Source organism: Urocitellus parryii, chromosome 3 (genome assembly GCF_045843805.1).
Source record: "Urocitellus parryii isolate mUroPar1 chromosome 3, mUroPar1.hap1, whole genome shotgun sequence".
NCBI lineage: Eukaryota > Metazoa > Chordata > Mammalia > Rodentia > Sciuridae > Urocitellus > Urocitellus parryii.
In genome coordinates this window covers 113,178,875-113,203,468 of record NC_135533.1, presented here as the reverse complement: position 1 = coordinate 113,203,468, position 24,594 = coordinate 113,178,875, and the positions used below count along the sequence as shown (strand labels likewise).

General features: G+C 61.0%; 1 protein-coding gene across 1 annotated transcript in view; it reads right to left on the bottom strand.

Annotated features, from left to right (window-relative positions):
• Positions 1 to 241: 241 nt before the first annotated feature.
• The window catches only part of Ttc28 (tetratricopeptide repeat domain 28), a 595,992-nt gene continuing 571,639 nt past the window's right edge, over positions 242 to 24,594 (bottom strand). The window contains exons 15-23 of the mRNA XM_026412187.2: positions 16,861 to 17,040; positions 15,225 to 15,945; positions 13,156 to 13,280; positions 10,937 to 11,168; positions 10,371 to 10,447; positions 9,138 to 9,161; positions 8,220 to 8,349; positions 6,080 to 6,187; positions 242 to 4,996 (exon numbers count right to left, since the gene is read on the bottom strand). Of these exons, the coding sequence (XP_026267972.2) occupies positions 3,417 to 4,996; positions 6,080 to 6,187; positions 8,220 to 8,349; positions 9,138 to 9,161; positions 10,371 to 10,447; positions 10,937 to 11,168; positions 13,156 to 13,280; positions 15,225 to 15,945; positions 16,861 to 17,040 (3,177 nt within the window). The 3' untranslated portion in view covers positions 242 to 3,416. The remainder of the gene's footprint in view (positions 4,997 to 6,079; positions 6,188 to 8,219; positions 8,350 to 9,137; positions 9,162 to 10,370; positions 10,448 to 10,936; positions 11,169 to 13,155; positions 13,281 to 15,224; positions 15,946 to 16,860; positions 17,041 to 24,594) is intronic.

Below are 24,594 nucleotides of genomic sequence, written 5' to 3'. Positions count from 1 at the left end.
GGGCTGCAGAGGAGCTGGCCAGGCCCCAGCACCGCCCACCCCACAGGGAGTGCTCACCTGGCCCCTGGAGGACAGGGCCACGTGCCCGGTGAAGAGGGCCCACGGAGAGACAGAAAGAGACGCAGAGGCAGCACTTAAAACCGAGGGAACTCATGCTTTAATAGACACTGAAATCACAAAGGAAGAAGGCCAAGCGCCTTAGCAGTCTCAATAAAAATATGAAGTTCTTTTTACATGGCAAACTTTGTAATATAAAAAGTTTAATGCTATCTGGAAACTGTGAAATTTACAAAAAAAAGTCCATGTAGGCCGCGGACGGCTCACACTGCATGTAAGGAGCGGGAATGCCAAGAGGGGGCGTCGGTGGCCGCGGCGCCCAGGGGACAGGGCCCAGTTCACACAACACACGCAGACGTCTCAGATCACATCGGTGCTGCGAGGAGGTCACACAGTGTTCCTCTGGCTGCTCGCCAAGGGCAAACCGGGTTATTGCTGGGGTTTCTGCGACTGAACCTAAACTAGCCAAGTACAGTTCTCCTGGGGCCTGCGGTGCGGGGCTGGGCAGGGAGGGACAGGGGACTCGCTTGGCACCCACCCACTGGAGGGTCCGTGGGGCAGAGGAGAGCAGGGCAGGACCGGGGGCAGCGCCTGGCTTCTTTCAGTGAGGACGTGGGGAGGAGGGGACAGCGACTGGGGCACACCTGTGTCACCAGCGTGGAAGGTTAGCAGCTGACCTGCTCCTGGTGATCTGACTTGGTTAATCATCAAGTACCAGAGGAGTTGGCTGGGGGGAGCTGGGGGCGTCGTCTTCCTCTCACTGTGGTCCTCCCAATGTCCTATGAGAGGGGGGCCTTCCTGCTGGTCCCCAGAGTGTCTGCAGGTGAGGGGGCAGGGTCGGGCCATCCGTTTCCTGAGCTAAGAGCACGTCAGGGCTGCCTGCAGGGGGAAGCGGATGCTGCGGTGGATTCCACACACCAGCCGGTGAGTCCTCCCCAGGATGAGCACCAGGGCCGTGCAGGAGGGTCGCCCAGGTCCCCACGGCTGTCCTCCCTCCCGACACTCCTTCCTGGGTCGCAGGCCTACGCCGGGACTTGCCAACTTTCTCTTTCAACCCGGGTCAGCATTCGATCATTTAGGCTTCGGGGGCCAAGAGGCAAGATCAAGAATATCATGCAGGTACTTAGAGAGCGATTGAAAGAGGCAAAATCCTCTCAGCCTAGGACACCCCCCGAAAAAAAAATTAGCCTATGGGTCCCCTGCCAGCCCCTGCTCCTGCCAAGAAGTCCGAGTTGTCCCACCGTCTCCCACGGTGCAAGCACACAGTTTTCTGAGTAGCCTGGAAACTCACTCTGACGCTGATTTGTACACGTGGGGACTCTGGTGGGGACACTGGACCTCTATCCAGCCACTCGTTTCTCCCCTGAAACTCATGTTCAGGACCAGGTGGGAGGTCCTGTGTGCAGCAGGGGACCAGGGACGACAGGTGCCGAGGGCTAGAAGCAGGTCGGTCACCAGTACTCGCTGGCTGGACCCGCAGGAAGTGGTCTGGGGGGAGGTGTTCTCCAGAGTGGAGGGACAAGGGCACAGAACCCAGGCCCCTGCCCGAGGGCTTAGGGCATTTGGCCAGGAGACTGCGGAGGTGCCCTGAGGAGGCTGGCAGCGGGGCTTGGCTGGGGTGTGCTCTTGGTGGCCGAGACCTGACTTGCCATCTGAACACACAGTGCTGTCCCCCTGGCTGTCACCTGCTACTCTAGCACTTCTAGTTCCATCTTCCCCTGTGAACATAAGACTTCTCACAACTGCCCACTGCTTTATGAAGGATCTCTCCCGGGTCGGTCAGGGCTGGACAGGGCAGCCTCCCTGAATCGGCCTGGCTGTCGTAAGCCCTCCACCATGTGCTCCTGAGAGTAACCGAGTGGAGGATATCCTTTCGTCCCCTCAGAAGAGTACGCTGACCCCCCCAGGCATGGGGCCAGTCATGTCGGTGCAGTGCGACCCTCCCCATGGCTAAGGCTGCAGCTGGGGTCCTGGTGCTGGTGTCCCTCTGGCAGCCCCATGTGTCCCCTCCACGTGCTGCGGTCCCAGGTCAGGTGGCTGCACACCTTCTGTGGTGGACCCTCACGGCAAGGGAGGGGGGCCTTAACTTTAAATAAGTATCTTTTAGATAATTCTAGATTCTCCAGCTAATTTTAGCACTAATAGGATTTCCAACACTTCATTTCTATATTAAAATAAATTAAAGGCCACCCCAAGGTGGCCATTCCCTTGATGTGTCCAGCTAGCAGAGACCTTGAGGGTCCTGCTGTCTCTGCGGGAGCTGTGCCTGGTCTCTGATCCCCGACTTCCTGTCTGTTTAGCAATGGTTCAGATGCGGGTGCCCTGCGTCCCAGGACTGGCACCAGCAAGGCAGCTCACAGGGGACAGGGCCCCAGGGCTATGGGATGTGGCGGCCCATGGAGGCTGAAGAGGTCTGTGGGGCCTGGAGTGGGGAAGAGGGGGACAATGAGCACCTAATCAAAGGCAACCGGGCTGGAAGGAGGGTCTGGTTCCGTCTGGTGAACCAGAGTTTTGTTTTGTTAGTTTTTTTCCCTCCTTTTTCTTTTTTTTTTCTTTTTTGCTTAATAAGGAAACTGAATATTTTCAACCCTTTCCCCCAAAACTTGATAATTGCTTATGGATGACTATTCAAAATTTGGCATTTTAAAAAACTTTTTGAGCTTTTAAAAATAACAGCTATAAATGCAAAGTACTATTGATAACAAAACCAGGTTGTTCATCCGTGTACAAAAAAGGTCAGTAATGTTTTAAAAGCACAAAGTTGCATCTTAAATCACAATTGCATAGTTCTAAAATGCCTGGGTCGGAGTTACATAAACTTTTTAAGAAAATTCAAGTTTGGCTGAGGTGGGGCCCGAGGGCCATGCGGAAGCGCGCTGACGGGCGTTATTGCGAGTGGCTGTGGCTGGCCGTAGGACTGCGACAGGTTTACGTCATTGGCATTTTGAAACCGTTATTCTGTTTTTGGCTAATATGACACTTTCATGTCGAACTCGACTTGGATTTTCTGACTCTCCCGGTGGCACCTGGTACAGAGCATTGGAGTTTCTGCAGAGAAGGTGCTGCCCGGGCTCTCGGCAGACACGTGCTCCTGTCCCCTCCACCCAGAATCATGGCCATTTTTGTACAAAATCCTGTCAAAGAATCACATCAAAGACGAGTGGCAGGGGGTCCGGGGTGGACATGGGTGAGGTGCCATCCCTGGCCACCAGCCCGGGGCGCCTGAGGGGCGGGCGGAGCGACGTGCCCTACCAGGGCCGCCACCGGGGGCGCTGTGCGGCTGAGGGGGACAGCCTCCGGCGGGTGGCCCCCGCGGGGGGCGCGCTGCTCTCAGAGTCGTGGGCGGAAAGAGGGAAGCTTCAGCATTTGGAAGAAGGAAAAAACCTTCCTGGGGACAGGAACTTGTAGCCGTTTGCTGAAGGAAGTCTCAGGGGGCGAGCGGGGGCGGCGGGGCCCAGCGTGGTGGTCTCGGGGCGCCAGTGGCCATTGGGGGGGGCCCTGGGGGGCGCCTCGTCCCGCGGTTGCAGGGACAGCTCCTGCAGTTCCAGCTTGTCAACCCCCTCCTCCTTCTTGTTGTGCCGAGGCGACAAGTTTAGCAGGCTGAGCACGTCTCTCTTGGAGGTGGCGGTTCCCGGGGGCCCTCGCAGCACCCTCACGGGCCCCGAGGGGGGCTGGGGCGCGCTCTGCCACAGCATCTTCAGGTTGTGCACGGCCTGCACCTTTTCGTCGATGGCCGCCAGCTTCAGCTTGTCCAGGTCGGGGGCGTCGGCGGGGCTGGAGCGCGCGGAGCCGGCCGAGGAGTAGGAGAGCGCGGGCGAGGGCGCGCTGCCCGCCGGGGACTGGTGACCCGAGCTGGGGGACAGGGTCCGCGGCGACCTGGAGATGTGGGCGCTGTAGGGGGAGCTGGGGTACTTGAGTTTGAAGAGCGGCTGGTCCGACAGGGAGGCCTGGGAGTCGCAGGGGGACGGGCGGCCGCTGTGCTGGCTCGGGGACGCGGGGCTGCTGTACCCGGAGCTCACCTTGGGCAGGGACGAGCTCCGGGCCGGGGGCTTTGGTTTGGTGGCGACGGGCGACGGCTGGCTCTTCTGGTGGGAGAGGACGGGCCTGCTGAAGGCGCTGGTTTCCGAGGCTCTGAAGACCGGGGCGCTGGGGGGCACCGGGGCGCCGTCCTCGCGGGGGCTCCCGGGGCCGCCCTGACCGCCGCTCCTCTGGAGCCGCTCCACCGCCAGGAGGTGACTCTGCGTCTCTTCCAGAATCTTCTGGGCCAGCTCCTGGGGGTCCAGCTTGGGGCTGCCGTCCTCCTGGGACTTGACGGTGCTGTCCGTCTCCGTGCTGGACTGGTCCGACTCGCCCGTGTCGGAGCTCGCCAGCTTGCCCACCTTCTGGAAGGGCGAGTTGGGGCTGGGGATCAGAGTCATCTTGGCCGGGGAGTTGGGGGTGCTCACGCTGCCCTTGGAGCTGACCGATATCTTGGCGCCCATGGCGGCGCCCCCGCGGGCCTGCTTGGGGTCCGGGGAGAAGCGCGCCTCCCTGCCCTCGGGGTGGGCGGCCAGGGGCTCGGTGCTGACGATGGAGAAGCCCTCGTACTCCTCCTCGTCCTTGCTGCCCGCCCCCCGGGCCTGGGGGGACAGCGGGCTCCGTGGCAGGGTGGTGGCTCGCTGCACATAAGTGTTCTTGGGCTTGTCGAAGTCCTGCCGTCCCCTGGGGCCTCCGCCCTCCGGGCCACACTCCGGCCTGGAGACGAAGCTCATGGAGGAGGCGATGGAGCTCAGGCTGTACACGGAGATGGCGTCCGAGGCCAGGCTGTCCGCCCCTGTCGGGGAGAAGGGCGGGTGCTGGCAGCCCAAGGGCAGGGTGTTGGAGACGGATTGAGCAGAGGCCAGGGACTCCAGGGAGGACGAACTGTCGAGGCTGAGGCGCTTGGGGAGCTCGGTGGAATCTGAGCACAGACACAGGGAGGAGGGTGGTTAGAATGTTCGACGGTTTCCATTTTTCTTTAAAAAAATCACAGATGTCCCTAGAAACTAGCAAGAATTATGCAAATGCTACTCCTGCCCGAGTGGAGCTCATTTACACCCAAGTCCAGTTGGAAAGAGAAGTAGGACAAAGACACCCTGGGGAAGCCACAGCAGCACTCCTGAGGCCTGGGCCAGCACCTCAGTTTTCACACCTCTGCTCCTGGCCACTAGAGGGACCCACGCCTGCCATCCCACTCTGACCAGCACTGAGCTGTCAGTGGTGTCCCGGTGCTCAGCCCCACATGTGCCATTCGTCACAGCTGGGTCCTGGTGATCCCAGCAGACTCCAGGAGTCACCGGCCCTCGCTGCTCCTCAGCTGCCTCTCCCCTGCTCTTACAGAGGCCACCAGGAGGCCAGCACTCCCAGGCCCAGCATTCACCCTCAGACCTGCTGTGGACACACCCTGCTCTCACCGGCTTCCCCCTCATCTCTGTGACCTTTGAATCCTGGAGTGCCCCTGGACGCAGTCCTCCTCCCCTCTAATCTGCATGCTTCATCTACACCGCATTCGACACTGGTCACCAGCAGCAGCACTGAGTAGGCCCACACTACAGCCACCGTTCCTCCTGCTGCTTTCCTGACCAGCCAAACAGGGCGGCCCCTGGCTCTCTCCCTGCTGCGATGCACACCCCGGAGCAGATGCCATGGGTTCTGCCCTCCATGCCACATCCATGTTGCAGTTACTCTGCAACCTGAGAGTGCGCGGTCTGGGCGCCAGCTCCTGCCAGGCCCGTGGGTCCCCAATGGCCCATGGAGGGACAGGCCTCCATGATGTCCTCGCCCTTACCCTGCCCTTTCCTATGCCCTGTGCCAGCCCCTCAGGCCCGCTACCTACACCTCAGCCATCCTTTCTCACAGGTGGTGAGTTCCCTGGGTGCAGGGGGTTTGTTTATTGCCCGGGGCTGGGACGGACCATCTGCCCTGCAGCTCTGCAGTCCCCAACTCCCACACAGAGCCCAAAATGCAGCCAGGGGGAGTGGGCGGGCCTCCCAGCAGGTCTTACCAAAGAGAGCCAGCAGCGACTGCAGGGCGAAGTGCACGGTGCGCCGGCTGGCCTGCTTCCCGGTCTTCAGGATGACCTCCTCCTGCCCCACCTCACACAGGTCGAACCCTGGGGAGACCAGGCACAGAGCTGTGTCCTCAGGGGGCCTCAGGTGCCCCACAGGACAGAGCAGGGCCTCTGCACTGCTCCACACGGCGGGGTGCATCCACAGGGGCTGGGCCTCCTGTCCCTGTCCCTACACAGCTGAGTGTGGTGCTGCTGCTGCCAGGCCCCGCGCCCTCGAAGAGCTCTGGTCCCCTCCTGCCTGAGCCAGGTGCTGAGCAGGACTTAATGAGGCTCATTAACATGTCCATGTTTTCTGTTCTGCTCACACCATCCAGGGCAAGCACAGACGCTGCACTCAGCACTGGGCTCATATTTAAAGCTGGTGCTCGGGAAGGTGGCAGTTTCTCCTGGGCAAGGACAGCGTCATCACACGGCCTCGACTCCTGGCTGACTGCCCACAGGGAGTTCAGTCATGCCTAAGCCCAGGGGCTGCTCCCCGACCCCCAGGACCCTAAGGAGCCCAGAGCAGCACAGCCACGCCCATGCACCGGCCTCCTGGGATGAGGCTGGCTAATGAGCTGCTGATACTTCAGTGACAATGTAGGAGCCACCACAGTGGGTGTGGTGGCCTATGCCTGTAGCCCAGCTACGTGGGAGGCAGGAGGAACACCTGTGTCCACCAGTTCAGGATCATCCTGGGTGACACAGGAAAACCCTTCTCTTAGGCAGCCAACGAGGACCTCTCCTCTCCCTGGGAAGATGCTAACTCAGACCTGTGGCTGTGATTGTCACAAATGGGGACCACCAGGCATGACAAAGGTCCTGGAGGCCTTGAGCACTGAGTCTCGGTCCCGCCTCTCCCGGAAGACCACTGACTCCACCTGAACCCTCAGAAGGATTGTGCTGAGCCCCCAGGGGACAGGGCACCTGGGGTGCCACAGCCTGTCCTCGGATCAGGGCTCTGTGGCACACAGTGCGGCCACTGTCAGCAGGCCGCGTGGCTCAGGACTGCACAGCCCGTGAGGGGACAGCTCTTCCTAGTCTGTTCTTCCTCAAGGACTCTGACACTGGTCTGGACGCCACCTTTCCCTTTGGAACAAGGTTCCCTGGAAGAGGTGACATTCTGATCACCGTGGAGTGATCAGAACAAATAATCCCTGAAAGTCACTCATTTAAAAATGAGTGACTAGTTATATAAATGTCACATTTCTGTTTCTGATCCTAACCTTTATCTTCACCCACAGCTGACCTGGCTGCTCCCCCAGCCGCTGCCCTCCCCTGCCAGCCTGCGCAGGACCCGCAGGGCTCTGCTCTGGATGCCTGGCCTTGAGGGGCTGCTCTCCGCCCAGCACTGGCCACCAGCCCTCGAGGACCGCCTGTGAGCCTGGGCACCCGCCCATCTCAGTCCCAGGGTCAGCATGGGCACTCTTGTGTCCCTCTGAACAGTGCCTTGTGACACAGCTGGTACTGGATGTCACAGGTAAGGAGCAGAGCAAAGAAGTCTAGGGGCCCAAGCCACCTGGCCCCTCGAGGCCACGGCTCTCCTATCCTAGAAAGGCGTGACAAAGGCAAGTCTCTGGGCACGTGGGGGACGGGGATGGAGGCTTGGGCCTCTGAGCCTCATCAGCAGATGTACCTGCTTTCAAGAAGCCACCACCGCGTCAAGACTGACTGGCTGCGAGAGGAACAGAGGAGGCACAGTGAGCCTCCTGGGCGGGACAGGGGCCTGCGGAGCAGCACTAGCTGCCCTGGCCCCTGGGTGTCTCAGTGAGTCCTGCTTCCTCCCAGCTCCCAGTAGCCAGCATGGGCCACACTCAGCCACCAGTCTGGCCCTGCGACTCTGAATTTCCTTCAGCTGCTAATCGTGGTGGACACCACAAATGGAACCCAGCAGATTCCCAGTAAGGCGATGTGGAGAGAGGAAGGAGGTGATATCATAAGGCAGGGGGACGGACGAAGCTGGAGGGCACCTGGGAATCCCGAGGGGGCGTCGGAATCTCTGAACTGTAAGATGGCATCTAAGGGAGCACTGGGGGGGACCCAGGGCCCCAGCAGAGCCCGGGGAGCAGCAGGTGGTCAAGGGGCTGGGTCCTACCGAGCGCGGCCAGGAACTCGTGGCATCCCGGGAGCCGCCACAGCTGGACACTGATGGACACCTGGATGGGGACTGAGGCGAAGTCCTGCTCCTTCTCACCAGCCTGGAGCTGCACCAGCACCTGGTGGAGCTGAGGGAGGGAGGCGGACATGAGCGCCCGGCCCGCCCGGCCTCTTCCCCTCCAGCCCGAGTTGTCCTTGTCCCCATCACTGCTGTCACCCTCTCGCCTTGTGTGTGTGTAGTGTTTGACGATCTTGTTAAGGTGCCTTCCTGCCCAGCACCTGCTGTCCTCTAGGGAGCTGAGGGGCAGCGGGGCCGAGGCCACAGGCACGAAGGTCCTAAGGCCTCCCTGCACCCGGCTCTGCTCCAGCCTCAGGAGAGGAGGGGCAGGATGGGCACTGGTGACCTCCTTTTTTACCCAGGCACTTCATAAAGCCATCCTCAGGATACTGAGGTTCACGGGAAAGGAGTGTCCAGCACCCCAGCCCTCAGGGAGGAGCCCCGGCCCGCTCAGGTGTCCCCCGCCCAGGTCTGTCTGTGAGCTCCGCTTCCTATGTTCACGGTGCCAAAGTTCATTCAACCCCCGCTGCTCTGGGGTCAAATCGAGGGGGCTGGGGCTCAGGGTAGAGCATTTGCCTGGCGTGTGCGAGGCCCTGGGCTCCATCCTCAGCACCACATAGAAACAAATACACAAAATAAAGATGTGTGTCCATCTACAACTAAAAAAAATTTTAAAGGTCAAATCAAGGGCACAGAAGGGTGGAGCAGGAAAGGGGGAGCCAGAGCAGAGGATGGAGCCAGTGGGCAGCAGCACGGCCCGCGGGGTCCCCAGAGCCAGGCAGCGGTGCAGCAGCTGGAGCTCGGGTGGGATGGGCGGAGGCTCATCTGGGGGCAGCTGCTACTTCAAGTCATACTTACCATTCCCACCATATTTTTAACAGCCTTCGCCAGCAGATTATAAGAAAAAGAAAGAAAGAGAGAGAGAGAGAAGAGAGAGTTTAGAGTCAAGCACAGGCTGTCGCACCACGAGCGAGCGCGCGCTGCCGCAGGAGGCCCCGGCTGGGGAGGAGCGAGAGCAGCAGGACAGGCACACCCAGGCCAGGGCTGGGGCAGGGCATGTGGCATCTCGGGGTTCCAGAGGGTTCCCGAGGCCCCGGGGCTTCCCCTGAAGGCAGGGAAGTGAGGACTATCTCCCAGGAAGCCCACTGCCCTCATGTGGTCTAGCTGTCCCTTCTGTGCTGCGTGTGCTAATGTGCTGGGTTCCGGAAGCGCCTTCCTGGTGCTTCCCACAAGAGCAGGAAGGGCCTCCTAGAGACACAGGATGGAGGGAGGGCGGCCACGGCAAGTGTCCTGTTCAAGTCCTGGCCGGGAACAGCCCCAGGTGAGGAGCTGCAGCCCCACTGAGGACCTCAGAGCCTGCTCCACTGGGCGGCTCATGTCCACAAGGGAAGTGTTTCTGCTGACCGAGGTCCTGAGGTCCCCCAGCAGGATGGCCAGGAAGGGCGACTGTGCTTCAGGTCACACTTCAAAACTGCTCTGTGCTCTGATCTTTCCCACCCAGAAGCCCACATGCGCTGTCCCCTGGGCTAGTCCCAGACATCGCTGGCCAGCAGGAGACTGAGCAGGCATAGAGGACCTCAAGGCCCAGGTGGGGGACCTGCCTGAGGCTAAGAACGAAGCCCCTCCCAATCCCCGGGTCAGAGCAGCTGCATCCTCAGGGCGAGCGCCCATCAGGCCTGCTGGGCACACAGCCCACTCCTGCCATTTTTTTTCAGGCATGAAAAGTACTTGGTAGTGGACCCTGTGGCCATCCCGTGGACTGGCACAAGGCCCACTGGGCTGGGGATGGTGGCTGTGACACTTGTCAATCAACTAAAAAAGTAGGGGTGGGCTGACCGGTGCAGGTGGGCACTGCAAGGCGAGTGCAGGAACCACCTAGGGCTTCAGGTGACAGGCTCTGAGTGTTACCTGGAGGTGCGCTGCGCTAGGATACTATGAGGACCTGCCCTTGCAGACCCAGCCCGTGCCTCCCCTCTGATCATTCAGACAGAAAAGAGCAGGAGGGCTGCGAGACTCGCAGGTCTTGTCCTGGACCACACCACACCCTCGGGCTCAGCCGGGCCTAGGCTCCGCTGCCGGGGCCCCACTCACCCGGCTGATGAGCTGCTCCCCGGTCTCTGAGGCAGTGATGAGCTTGCAGAGGGCCTGGAGGGCGGGGTTGGGCAGACCTGCAGGAGACAAGGGGGCGGGGTTACCCAGGGGCCTTGGCACCGTGGTCCTGCCACCTTCCAGGGGAGAGAGCCCCACACGCTCAGTATTGGTGGCATTTTTCAAGCCTGGCCCTAACAGACATGTCCACGTATGACTTGGAGAATGTGGCTTCTGAGGAAGCCTGACTCTGCCACACCCTCCAGGACAGTCCCAGTCAGCAGCCTGTGCCACTCTGGCTGCCCTGCAGCTGTGTCAGACCCACCGCCGCCAGTGACAGCGTCAGAACTAACACCTGCCCAGAGCCACCTCACGTCAGCCCAGAAGGGGCAGAGCTGGGGCCTGCTTAGCCTGGACTCTCATAAAGAAGGACCCCCCGGTGAGGGGCCGTGGTGGCCCAGATCAGCAGCCCAGGACGACTTGGCCCTCCCGGCTGCGGGTCCCAGCAGGATGGGTCTCCCCATCCCCTGGCCCCTGTTGTCCGAGGCTGATGCCCTGCGGTGGCTCACCCAGCAGGGACTGGAGGGTGCTGCTGCACTGCTGGAGCCGGTCCCCGGGGTCGGAGGTGGGGAAGAAGACGGCCGCCGGGAGGCCACTGGCTGGAGGGTCCAGCCGAAAGCCCACGGCGGTGAGGAGGGCCTGCCAGCCCGGGATGCCGCCCACTTTGTTCTCCACGCTCTGCTGCGAGGTGTACATAGCGTTGCGCTGACCGTTCTGGATGCGCTGCAGGGACTTCTCCACCTGGCGGGGAGAGGGACGGTCAGAGGCCCTGGCTGCCCCCTGCGCTCTGCGTGACTCTGAGGGAGAAGCCAGGGCTATGCCAACTGCACCCTGGGCGGCCAAGGGGGCCAGGCCTGGGGGCACCGAGGGTCACTCTGCAGGGGGTGAGGTGGGCAGTCTGCCCCTGAGAGTGGCAGGAAGAGGCCTCTGTCCCTGTCCTAGTCCCTGGCCAGCCCTTCCTGTCCCCAGTCTCTTCCACAGACCCTGGAGAAATTTGCCTGAAAACAGCTCTCAGGCCAGGGGCTGCCCAGGCCATGTCACAGCCCCTCGCCCCACCAAGACCCCTTTGCTGCCGGTGGCCCACCCCACACCGCACCCCACACCGCACCCCGCAGCACCCATCGCAGGCCACGGCTGGCACCGCCCTCCTTCCCTGACTCGCCACTCGGCTTCCCTTGGCCTGACCTCTGCCCCACAGACCGCGGCTCCCCGCAAGGAAGGGCCTTCTGTCTGCAGGCCTCACCAGGGTCAGGCCTTGGCGTCCCCATCACCTGCCCTCCTCGTCCTCCACAGGGGAGCCTGCTATCCCTGGCAGGTCTCTCTAGGGGACACCTCTGTCCACCCTGAGACTGAGCGCCATCCCTGGGGGGCAGTCAGTCGTCCAAAAGGCCCACCAAGGCTTTTCTGAGGGTGGAGCAGTGAGATGCCAGGGCTCAGGCGACCCCGGGGCAGGCCACAGCGCACTCATGGCAGCCAGAAGGCACGGTGCAGCTGAGCCCTGCCTGCCCTGGGGCTGGAGGGAGCGGGTAGCTGGAAGAAGGGAGGGGCCAGCGGGCCTGACTGTGGCCACCACACCCTCAAAGACAAAGCTGAGGAAGGAGAGGACCCCTGAGTCTCACCTGGGGGCCCCAGGGCACATGGGCAGCTGAAGCCCAGCCTGAGCAGAAGTTCCGGGGTGTGGAGGGTAGTTCTGCCACCTAGGAAAGGCGGGCTGGGAGAGGGAACCAGGACGGAGGGACTTGGGGGTGACACTTGAGAAGGGACCTGGGCTGAGCAACTGAAGCATCTGCGCAGCTTCAGACACAGCTGGCGCCAGTGGAGATGCCTTCCCAGCACCCTCGGGGAACATGGGCCCATCTGCCTGCAGCAGGTGCCCCTGGGTGCCTTGGGCCACCACACACTTTGTTACACCCCATTCCTGCCGGCCTCAGGCAGACCCTCAGCTGGAGAAAGGTGCGTGACCCGTCCATTATGAGATGGTCCAAGGGTGCCCAGCCCGGGCACACGGGGTGTGCGACTCCTGCCCAGGCCCTCCATGGGACAAGGAGTGTACATGGCCAAGGGGACCTGCACACCTGGAATGCAGCCCTGCAGGGAATCCACGGGGTGCTCCCTGACAAGCCTGGATGGAGTCACAGAGCATGGGGCTCCTGACTTGCATGGGGACCCTGGGGCCGCTGCATGCTCCAGGTGCAGGAAGGGTGGACATGGAGCAGCTGTGTGGCCCTGCCACTCAAGCCACAGGCCGGCCCCGGCTAGCCTTGCTGGCACTGAGCTCTAAGGGGGGTTGTGAGTGCTAAATGGGACACGTTTTACGTCACTGTGTCTTGACTTAAAACCTTTTAAACGTGTAGCTGATGACACTTCCGCTCACGCTCACTGGGGCCCTGCAGATTCTGGGGATGCCAGAGGCGCGATCAAGAGCCTTCCGTGTGGGTGTCAGAGGGGCCAGTGGCATCCAGCTGTGAAACAGTGACGTCTGGGAGCTACTGCAGCCCTACTGTGTGCCAGGTGCTCACATTGTCTCAATCTTGAAACACTGGCTTCATCACCACCCTCTAGAGGGGGAAACTGAGCTCAGGGAGCCAAAGTGACTTGCCCGAAGCCACAGGAAAATAGTGGGGTGCGGGTCGCTGCCCTCCACTGCCCTCTCCTGGGCCCTGCGTGGTGCCACCTGCCCACCTCCCAGCTGTGGCTGGCGACTGGCTCCGGGTGCCGGTGCCCTTACCAGGTGCAGCAGCACTCGAAGGGCGTCCCGTGCGCGCTCCGGGTGCTGCAGGATCTCCGTGAGGGCCTGGCCGACGAGCGAGGAGGGGCTGTTGAGCTTGACGTCGCTCCCGATGAGCAGGAACCCTGTGGAGAGCGTGGGGCACCTCAGCAGGGCCCCCGGAGACCCGCCCAGTCTGGGTCCCATGGCCAGCCTGGTACAGAGCTGGCCCTCGCAGGACATCCAGCCAGCACCCCGTCCCTGTCCTTTCCAGATCACACGCTTCCAGCCTTTCAGGAGGCGGGGCCTGCCGATCTGCACTGAGCAGAGCCGGGTGGGCACCTCCCAGGAGTGACTGGCCTTGCTTTCCCTGAGGTCCTTCTGCATCTTTTGTCCTAGCATTTGTGGGGGGACCTGGGGGTGGGAGGCACCCTCTTGCTCTAAAAGTGGCCAGGAAGCACCATTTGCTGTCCAAGGAGCACGTGAGCCACATCCCTCCCGAGCCCCAGGCTCCTCAGCACCAAGGAGAAGCTTCAGGACGGGCATACCCCAGGCCAGGCGGGCGAGGGCTTTCCAGGAGAGGGAGCCGTTTTAAAGTTAGCAAGGCAGTGTCACCAAAAGTCCCTGCCCTCAGAGCAGTGGCCGCTTCTACCAACAAAGCTAAAGAGAGACCCTCTTCTAAAACGTCACATCCATATGCACAGGAGGACCAACAGGAGCAGGGACCCCTTTCCAGAATGGCCAAGCAGAGCCAGGCTCCCACAGAGCCTGGGGGGCCTTCTGTGGGACCCTGCAGGGCCCAGATCCCCTTCCACCTGCCAAGAGCACAGATAAAACAGGACATGGGCTGAGAATGGTGAGGGACCCACTGGGTCACCTGCTTCCTGCATCTCCTGGGGGCAGCAGTTCAGCAACGTGCCACTCTGTGTGGTGATGGGCGAGGGGCCGGAAGTAGGCAGTGGGCCTCCGACCAGCCTCAGGATCAGGAGGACACGGGCCTCAACCACGGGAGGACACAGGCAATAGTGTTTTTGTTTTGTTTTTGAAAAATGCTGCAGATGTGCTTTTTGTGACGTGAAAGTGCTCCCCCCCCAGCCTGTCCTCCTGAAACCAGCACCTGGCGTGGGCAGCACAGTCTATGTACCAGTGGGCACCAGGGGTGGCCACCACAGCCAACGTTACTTGCTGGCTGGGCCTGGCAACGTGGTGACTCCCCTTCAGGGCTGGCCCTCCTTTGGGAACATTGGCAGGGACATCAGCAGTCTCAGGCCATGCCACCTGGATTTTTGTCACGAGGGAGAGTGAGGGAAGCCATGTTGTCTCCAACTTTAAATGTGCACAGGGCCCGGCTTTTGCTGAAGCGATGAAATGTAAATACTTGAGAACAGGATTCCGGCCAGTCCCCACCACTGGGCCTGCTGCTCGGCGCCAAAGCAGCCTGGGGCGGCGGGATGAGCTCCGTGGTGTGTGGTGGGGACGGCCTGGGGCTAGCCCTGCACTTGGTTCCGGACTGGAGGGGGGGTCTCGGGCATGCCGGGGCTTCTGGTGACGCTGTGGCTCATGAACACAGGCTGCTGCAGGGACAGCAGCTCTGCCCACGAGCAGCCCACCCCACCCCTCCTGTGGCCAGGTCACAGGTCAGCCACCCCCTCACTCCCAAGCCCCCTCAGCACCATGCCGAGGGTCTCCCAGCACGGGCAGTGCCTCGCACTGGGCAGGGCAACCCAGGCCCAAGATGTGGGTAGTGTGGAGCTGTAGCACCACCCCATCCACCTGCAGTGGGCACAGAGGACACCGGGCTTCAGAGAGGGCTGTAACTGTCTCAGGTGACAGCAGGTGTGTGACCAGAAGGCCAGATCAAGGGTCTTTCCCATGGGCTAGGGGTTTCAAGGTGGCAACATGGGTCATCTGGGCACAGTGAGGCCATCTGGTGGCAAACATCTGTCCCTGGTCCAAAAGACGGTGCCCAGGAGGGGACACTCCTGGCCAGGGAGAGGACCAGGGTGAGGACCTCGGCAGGAAGGCACCTCCCTTGCCCCCCATGCCCACCTGCACCTCGAGGTGCCACGAGGCCCCCCGGGGCCACCCACCTGCCCAGTTGGAGGGGTGCGCGAAGGCCTTGCTGCTCTGCACGGCCTTCATGGCCTCCCCCAAGGCGGCGCTGGCCTTGAGCCCGTTGAGCAGGGACGAGTAGAAGGCGTGGACGAACATCTTGGAAGCGGCCACGGGCACCGGCCACAGAGCCACCAGCACACACTGCGCGCCGGCGGCCAGGAAGGCCCGCGTCAGCGCCACCACGCCATCGGCCGTGACCCTGCCGCTGGCCTCCTGCGAAGAGCCGAGCACCACCAGCTTCACGGGCAGCCGCAGGTCCAGCAGGTCGGCGGCTGTGAGCAGCAGCTCCCGCAGGGGTGGGCAGTCTGAGATGCTCTCCCCGTCGCTGGCGTCGTCCTGCACCCGCAGGGACTCGGGGATCGTGTAGGGGTGGCCGAAGGAGCTCTTGCTGCCAGCAGGGTTGCCGTCCACGCTGGGCGTGAGGACCAGGGCCGACAGTTTCCATGAGATGTGGGTGGCGAAGTGGACGCACTCGGCCTGGGTCAGGGCGCTCATGACCCGCTCCTTGGTGGCCACGCTGCCCACCAGGGGCTGGCAGCCCAGCAGCTCAGACACCATGTGTGCTTCCTCCTCGGCCGACGGCATGGGGCCCCACAGCCACCTGTCCATCACTGCCGACGGGAGCTTGGGGTTGCCGATGACAGCTGCCATGGACGCCGAGCTGGGGTATGCAGGTGGGGTCTTCCTCAGGTGGGACTAAGAGGGGAGGGACACAGCAGAACACCGTCAGAGTGAGCAGTGGGCATCTCGGGAGGACCCGGGTCCCCGGTGACCTTCACCCTGATTTTCCAACATCTCGACACAGGTGCCTGGCCGCCAGGGATCGCCTGTCCTACAGTCCCGAGATCAGGCCTGGGCTGGGGAGGGACACCACTGTCTGCCAGGTGAAGGGCGGCCGGCCTGCCATGGCTCACGCCCAGCTGCCCTAGAGGAGCTCCTGAAGTGTGGGGGGGGGAGGCTGGGAAGTGACCTTTCTTAGGCTGCCAGTCAATCTGGGAACAGAGCCCAGATCAAGTCCTTCAGAAGCTCTATGTGTGGAGGAGTTTCACTCCGTCACCTTCCAGGACAGAAACATCCCAGGGTAGAAAACCAGCCCGGAGCCCCACAGGGTGACCTCCCACCAGGGCAACTTTGGATGCTCTTGAAGGAAACGTAAAGGCATCATGTTATTTCACAACGCCTGCCTCTGCTTGGGCCTCGGTCCACTGTGGGCGAGGGAGACAGTGGCCCTCAGAAGACTGTCCCTTCCACGCCTCTGGACAAGTTAACACAGTGAGCTCACTGCTGCCCCCAGTCAAAGCTCTGAAGGCTGCACTGACACCCGGAGGGCTCCGGTGGCGGCAGCGCCTGGGAGACCAGCTCACTCGTCAGAGGCTCACAGGAACCCTGTCGTTCACTTTGGACTGGCTGTTCCTGTGAGGAGCACAGGATCCAGCAACTAGGACACAGGATCCAGCAACTAGTCCAGGGCTGCAGGCATGCGCAGCAGACACTGACCCCACGTGAACAGGCCAGTGACCCAGTGGTCAACCAAGGCCCAGAAGAGTCCCAGGGCCCGGGTTCCCAAGGCCAGCCTCCTTCCTGCCCCTGCAGAGCCGCCTGCGAGGTTACCTTGGCGTGCGGGCCGAGCGAGCGGATGGCGGGCACAGCGATGAGGGCGAAGCGCTCGTACAGGTACTCGTTGGAGGAGCTGCCCTTGAGCAGGGCGAAGGGGATGAGGTAGAGCTCCCCCTCCAGGACCAGGACCAGCTGCCGGTGCCGGCCCACGGGGCCGCTGGAGTGCATCAGGCCCTGTGGAGAAGCGCGGCAGGCTGACCGGCTGCTGCCAGGGCCCGCACACCAAGGCCAGCTGGGCCACGGGTCAGGTGCGAGAGCCACGGGCAGGTTCGAGGACTGTGGGCCTGAGGGGGGCTCACTCTGGGACCGGCTGGGTGGTCTGGTGGGTTCTGACCACCCGGCAGGGCTAGAGGACTTGAAGTCCACGGGTGATCTGGGGCATCAGGGAGGCTAGGGTGCTAGTCATGAGTGGGGCTGGCCCTCAAAGACCCGGGAGACTCCAGAAGCTCCAGATGTTTCTACTGAGGTGAGGAATGAAGGCAAAGAGCGCTATCCAGAAGGGGTCCCCAGAGTCGTGTCACCCGGATCCCAAGAGCGGGAGGAATGACTCCTCTCAAAACAGGCAGCGGGACCCAGGGGGCTGTTTTCCATTTTGATGAGTAAGAGGCTCAAAGTTCAGCTCTGGGGACAAGGATTACATCTCCCACCCAAGGCGGGCAAGGAGGGGCTCCCAGAACTGGTGACTTTTGAGGTCTCTGTGCACCTCCTCTGCAGGGCCTGGTCTGGGCTCTGGAGGCACTCTGCCTTCTGGGGACATCAGGAGATCTAGACAGCACTGGTATGACACTGTCCCTCCTGAGAGGTCCAGCAGGAGGATATGAGGGAGGGGTGCCCCTGTCACGCAGACAGACAACCCCCTTCTCTCTAGACACATTTCATTCCCAAAGGGCTAATGACGGAGACTGAGGCCGGGGCCCTCGGAGGAGGCGAGGTGCAACTCTGACGCCGGCCCAACTCAGGCTGTGGGCGGACGGAGCAGAGGCCGCTGCCACGGGGGAGCCCAGGTCTGTGTCGCGCTGCGGGCAAGGCTGCTCTGTGGGAGGGAGTCGCCAGGCCCCCGCCCCCATCTGCCAGGCGGGAATGATGTGCACCCCGAGGAAGCACTCGTGCTCGCCTGGCCCGTCTGCCACGCTGCCCCGGGCACTTGGCTGAGGGTGGCAGAGGCACTCGGCTAACCTAAAGTGACACATGCCTGGCGGGACAGTCAAGCCCTACAAAGCCCCATGACTTTTTTTTTTTTTTTTTTTTTTTTAATTCTAGCTGCATTGAAAGAAAGTAGAAATTAAATCCATCAGGCCAATTTGCTACTTGTTTGCTTTATGAGCCGACCCTCAGGAACACGGGGTGAGTTTCCATGTGACCCAGGAAGAGGGGAGCGGGCTGCCCGGCCACCCAGTGCTGCCCGTGATGAGCAGTGGGCACCTGACCTTAGGAACAAGAAGGGAGGAGCCTGCAGATGGGGAGCTCCCTGGGCCAGCAGTGGGCACCTGGGCCTGCCCCTCCCCAGCCTGAGGACCACGCCTGAGGCCCAGGCTCCTGCAGGAGGCCGCGGCCCTGGGGCACCTCTGTGGGACTGCGCAAGTGGACTGGCAGCTGGGCCTTGGGGGCCGCGCTGACAGCGCCCTGACCTTGGCTCTGCAGTCAGCGGTTGTCACAATGACAGACCTTTGCCACTCAGCGAGAACTGAGCAGCCTGAGGTACAGTCATCATGGGACCCGTGCCACCTGCCACCTACAAAACTGGCCCACTCTGTTCCATGGACACAGGGCGTGGTGACAGGATGCAGCCCCGGCCTGCAGGTCCTCCTGGGCTCCTGCTGCTCAGGCCCAAGCCCCAGGAAGCTCTGTCTGGTATATCCCACAGGCCACTGAACGTCCCTGGGACTGTTCCACAGCTCTTGGGGACAAGTTCCGGGTTGTGACAGCACCTGTCCATGTGAACCAAAGGCCAGTGGAGGAGCTGGGTAGGGGACAAGGCATAAGTGCCTTCCCTCAGCTCTGGATGGCCTGTCCTGAGTCGACTGGGCTCTTAGGGAAGCCGGGCAGCCATTACAGAGGAGGCCCCGAGGCCGACTGACCGTAGCAGAACCCAGGGCCACCTGGGCCTCAGAGGTAGTGAGACATAGGCACCATGCAGGCCCTGCCCAGGAGACCAACTTGCACCAGAGGGCTGGGAAGGCCTGGCCTGAGCCATGAGGCATCACTAGGAGGGAGAGAGAGGAAGACGTGGGGCAGAGAGCCGAGGGCCCTGCAGGTTGGGCAGAAGGTGGGCTAAGGCCAGCTGAGTGTCCTCAAGTTGGTCTGTGTCACAGCAGAGGGCCACCCAGTGATTCAGAGCAGGGCAGATGTGCTGAGGAACAGGGACAGGGGGACTTGCCAGGACACAGTGAAGAGTGACCTTAGGAACAAGAAGGGAGGAGCCTGCAGATGGGGAGCTCCCTGGGCCTCATGTACATCCGTAGCCGGGAGGCCGTGGGAAGGCCGCGGGGCCCTGGCGACCTTCTGAGCCCCGCCAGTGCCCACATCCCGCCCTCTGTTGAAGGGCCGGCTGTGACCCGAGGTGGACCTGAAAGGGAGGAGCCGCGGGGTCTCCACCCACCATACACCATCCAGCGGAGGCCAGGGAGAACGTTCCAGAACCCCCGTCCTGCATGGGCCCTGCCAGCCCAGGGGAGGCACCTGCTGCCTGCTGAGTCCTGGGTTTGAAAGACAGAATGGCGCAGGTGACAGCCTTCCCCAGCCACCGACAGAGTCCAGCAAACCCCATCAGGACGGGTCTCCTGAGCGGCCGGTTTCTTGTTCTTTGGAGAAGAAATGCGAGGAGGCCAGGGGTGCTGGCCTGTCTGTTCCTGAGGCGCTGCCTTGGCGTGCCCCTGGAGGCTGTGACCTTGGCGGTCAAAATGTGAGGCCAGGCAGTGGACACTGCTGAGCCCTGTGTGCCTGGCCTGGGGACAGAACAGGTACAGGCAGCAAGCCCCCGGGGACCTCTCGCCCAGCTCTGGGCTCACTAGGCGCAGCAGTGACAGGGACAGCCTTGGGGAGAGCTGATCCTTGGGCTGGCAGGGGGTAGGCGCCCTGGAGGTGGCTCTGGGTAGGACTTCAGAGTCCAAGTCCCATCAGATCTGCTCTGGGCCAGCCCACCAGGGAGCCAGGCAGCACTCGGGAGGAGGAGGGTCCTAATCTCCTTTTAATTCTTAGGAGACCCCCGCCCCCTTTCTTTCCCTTTTCCTCTCTAGCTTCTGTACATGAGAAAACCCAAGACCCCTGACCTTATGTTTGACTTATTTCACTTAACACGGTGGCCTCTAGTTCCATCCATTTCCCTGCAAATGACATGATTCGTTTTTCTTTACGGCTGAGCAGAACTCCACTGCGGGTATACACCACATTTTACTTGTCCACTCCTCCTCCGATGGACACCAGGCTGGTTCCACAGTCTGGCTGCTGTGAACTGGGCTGCTATCAACCTGGGAATGCCTGTGTCATTGGAGTAACACCCAGGGGTGGTGGCCGTGGTCACTTTTGCAGTACAGCTTGTCCTTGCTCCCCAGCATTCATGTTCATGCGGCTAAAACACATAAGTGGCCTCTGTGGAGCACCCAGGTCCAAACTTTAACCCAGCGACCAGGAAAGAGTTGTCCCCTCATGTTTACGTCATCACCACCACCGTCCACACTATTTCCTGAGTCGGCACCATGAAGTCCTGAAGCCAGGATCCCAATCCTGAGCTTCTTCAGGAGACCCCTAGGAGCCCTGGGTATCTGGTGACTTCTGACCCGGGGCGTCTTCCTCACGACACGTGGTGACCAGAGGTCCTGAGCTCTTCTGAAGGCAAACGTTAGGTTGCACGTGTCCTGATTTCTGCCTAAAGAAACAGGTGCACTCCTTGCACACCGAGGCTCAATGGATTCACAAGTGCCCTCCTGTTCACGGGAGGACATGAGCCCAGCCAGAGGAATGAAAGCCCTGATCACCAAGGGGCAGGGAAAGGCTAGCCGGTCCTGGCTGTGGCCTGCTTAGGCCGGATGTTGTGGACTCCCACACCTCCCCAGGATCCCCAGGGGAAGGGGATGCGGGGAGTCTGGACACAGAAGTGCAGGTGTCTGGGAGGTCTAGCCGACTCTCGTGTGTGACCTAGTGAGTTGACCAAGCAGAATTGTTGACAGTAGAGAAGTCTTTTCTGAAAGCTTCCGAGAAACCTTGCCATGGTGGATGCATCTAGTTCAGCAAACAGCACACACCTTCTGGAAACAACCCTAGAGCTTCCCGGCACTGGGGGGCTGTGGCCGTGGGCTCGAAGCAGGGGAAAGCTCAGTGGGTTCCACTGCAACCCTTGGCCAACCCCGCAGCCGCTGGCTGACCTGGAGGACCGGGAGACACCAGGAGGCTGGAGTTAGAAGGACATGGCCAATGGCCAGTGGGAGCCCGCTGGCTGCCTGACCCCAGCTTCTAACCACAACCAATTAGCATGGAGGCAGCAGCCCATCCTCAAGAGCCCTGGTGATGGGGACCTCAGTAATGACCCTGTGGAGCAAGAGGGCTGGGCCTGCCCCCACCCCAGGCGCTCCCGCAGGGTTCCAACCACAGACAGCTTGCGGATAATCGCCTCCATTTTTCCTCCTCCTAATCAGTCGTGGAAATGCTGGCTCCTTGGTGACGTCTGCCCTCATTTGCATATTCCCACAGATGTCTCAATCAGAAATCACTTAGACAGCCGGCAGGGCTGCCAGTCCCTAGGGCCTCGAGCTCCTTGGCAGACTCAAATCTGGGTCTGTTTCTACGGGCAAAATTTCCCTGGTTACCTCCAGGTTCCAGGCCACTGGGAGACAGGCACCCAGTGTTCAGGCTCTCTCCCGCTGCGAGTGTCCAGGGTCCGCTCTTTATTGCACTACTTGATTTTGCAAGGGGCACATTGCAAGACACCAAGGGATTCCTTCCTTGGAGTGATCATGGCCAGGACCCAGGCCAAGCCAAGCGGTCTTCACTACAGAGGGCTTGTATTCCCAGGCAGGAGGCCCTGGGCGACGTCTCCAAATCCCAGCATGCAGGAAGGCAGTCCCCAGTCTAACTGGCCTGCACTGGAGCCAGCAGCCATGGAGCCTCGCCTGGAGCAGCTGAACTGCCACTTCTCTTTCTGACCAGGGTCTCTTGTCTTGCGCTCCCCAGCCCACACCTTGAGTTTTTGAGATTTCACAAACAGGAACGAATTTAAACATAGGGAAATAGGACAAGGGCGTCAGAGTCTATAGCTGGAACAAGTTCCAACTCCAACATCCTGAGGGGTATCTAAGGCTGGGCTTTTGAGGAGTGACCTGGCCAAACCCTGGGAATTCCTGACTCTAAACCTGGCCTTGATGATTTCAGCATCTGACCTTGGAGGAGGAGGTGTCTGTGACCAGGAGGGTGACCTGGTGCACAAGTGGACCAGCAGTTTCACTTGGCCCAACCGAGCGCTTTGTCACACATGCTGCTGGAGTGACCTGGGGAGAGCCCAAGTCACCTCTAAAGTACGCTGTCAGCATTTGGGTCGTGGGGACAGGACGGCTCCCTTCTTTCTTTCACAAAGCCCAGTGACCATCCTTCACTCGAATTTGATTAAAAAATATCGCTGTAGACACACAATCCCAGTCCCGCTACCACCAGATACTCGGGACTTTTCCTCTGGTGGCATTTCCCCGTTGGGCATCAGACGGGCTTTGACTTAATGTCTGGTGATGGCTCACGAGCAGCTGTGACAGGCCCCTCCGAGTAAGTGGACACGCTCACTCCGTCCTGACAGCAAAGGACAGAGCGGTCCTAGGAAAGAGCCCAGACGCCGCTACCCTTGAGCCAAATGAAATCAAAGGCCGGTGCGGGGCCTAGGGTAAGGGATTATTCTGTTCCACTTTCCATACTGCCTGACCCAGGACTGCGGCGACACAAAGGCGGTTGTTGGAATAATTATACGCCCCATGTGAAGAGGCTAATCGCTTCAGTCTTGAAGTGTCAGTGATTCATGATCTTGGACTTTCAGGTCTGATTTGCAGCCTCACTGAAAACGGGGACAAGGGTCTGGCTGTCGGGCGCCCACAGCGCCAGGCTCCGGGAGCCGGCTGGCGGTGCCGCGTCGCCCTCTCGTGGCCCTGGGAGCCCCATGGGCTGTATGCAGCAGAAGGGATCCAGCCCAGTGGGGAGGAGAGGTGGCCCCCAAGACGAAGGGTCCCCCACCCACTCCATGCTGGCCACACTGTCTGCTCTGGTGTGGGACAGCACGCTCCTAAAGTGGCCAGTAAATATTTATAGAACGAATGGGTGAAATGGGAAGGAGAGGAATCCTAACTAGATTCTAGCTTCTCGGGGAAACGTTTTTTTACTGAAACATGTGGATGGTTTTATTTTTAAGTTTTAAAATTCATTCATCTGTGTTATTTATTTATTTATTTTGGGGGGGTACCAGGGATTGAACCCAGGGGTACTTAACCACCGAGCCACATCCCCAGCCATTTTTACTTGTTATTTAGAGACAGGGTCTCACTGAGTAGCTCAGGGCCTTGCTAGGCACGTGCCACCGCACCCAGCTGTTCATTTATTTTGAGACGGGGCCCAGGCCACACTCCTGGCTCAGCTGGTTTCCCACTCGGCCCCCCAGGTCGCTGGGACCGCAGGTGCACCCCATGCCCTGTGGCAGCGGATGGTCTCTGTTGGCTCTTGCTCTGATCTTTGGATCCAAGGTTTCGATCCCCTTTGACGCAGTCAGACTCCCTCGCTGTGCTTAAACTCCTTGATTCACAAGAAGGGGATATTTTAAATGCCAGAACTGGGGATCTGGAGATGAGGCGGTCAGCTGTGGTGGACACACCGGTGCTGCTGGCGGCTGGCAGGCCTCTCCTCTCCCGTGCTGACCGCTGCTCTAACTTGTTCAGGTCAACATGCAGGCACGTCGCTCAGCCGCGATCCTGCCCTGAAACAGCCCCAAACCTGGCAGCGTCCCGCTGGGGGCAGACACCCCCAGATCCAGAAGTGCCCCAGAGCTGGCCCAGCCTGCCTTCTGCCTCACACCTTGAGCCCAGGGTCGCACTAGCGGCTGCGGGAAAGAGGGCAGAGGATTTCTCCCCTGGTCTTCTGCTTTCTGTGCCAACCTAGACCAAAGGCACCTCGGACCACGCACCACCCACTAACTACTGAGTGTGCTGGGGACAGAGATGAGGGACAGTCCTTGCCTCAGGGGAGCGTGGGGTAGGTGGCAAGATGGAGGGTGAGAGGCACGAAGAGCTAATGGGAGTCCTGGGTCTGGTCAGCGGCCAGGAGCCACCAGACTTCCTGGTATGCAGGGCCCGGTGGGAGGGGTGGGGCTTGAGGAAGGTGGAGAAGATGCCAGAAGGCTTCAGAGAGGCCACACTGGCGCTGGCCAGGAGAGGGGCTGGCTCCAGATGCCCCGTACTGCCCAGGGCAGAGGTGACGGTCACAGCCAGCTCCCTCTTTGCCCTCTGCTGCCGACCACCAACCCACCATCAACAGAGCAGTAATGTGGGGACCTGGGTGAGCCAGGCACAGGGTCAAACCCCCTGAGGAGCCAGCGGGAGGGCACTGGAGGGAAGGCTGGAGGTAAGTCACCAAGGTGGTTTGTGTGACAGTTGGTGGCAGGAAAGAAACCCTGAAAGGCAGCTCAGGTTTCAGTGTCTCTTTCTCCATCTGAGGTGCGGCATGAGTCAGGGGGAGTGACTGCCAGCTAGGGTGTCCCTGTCGCTG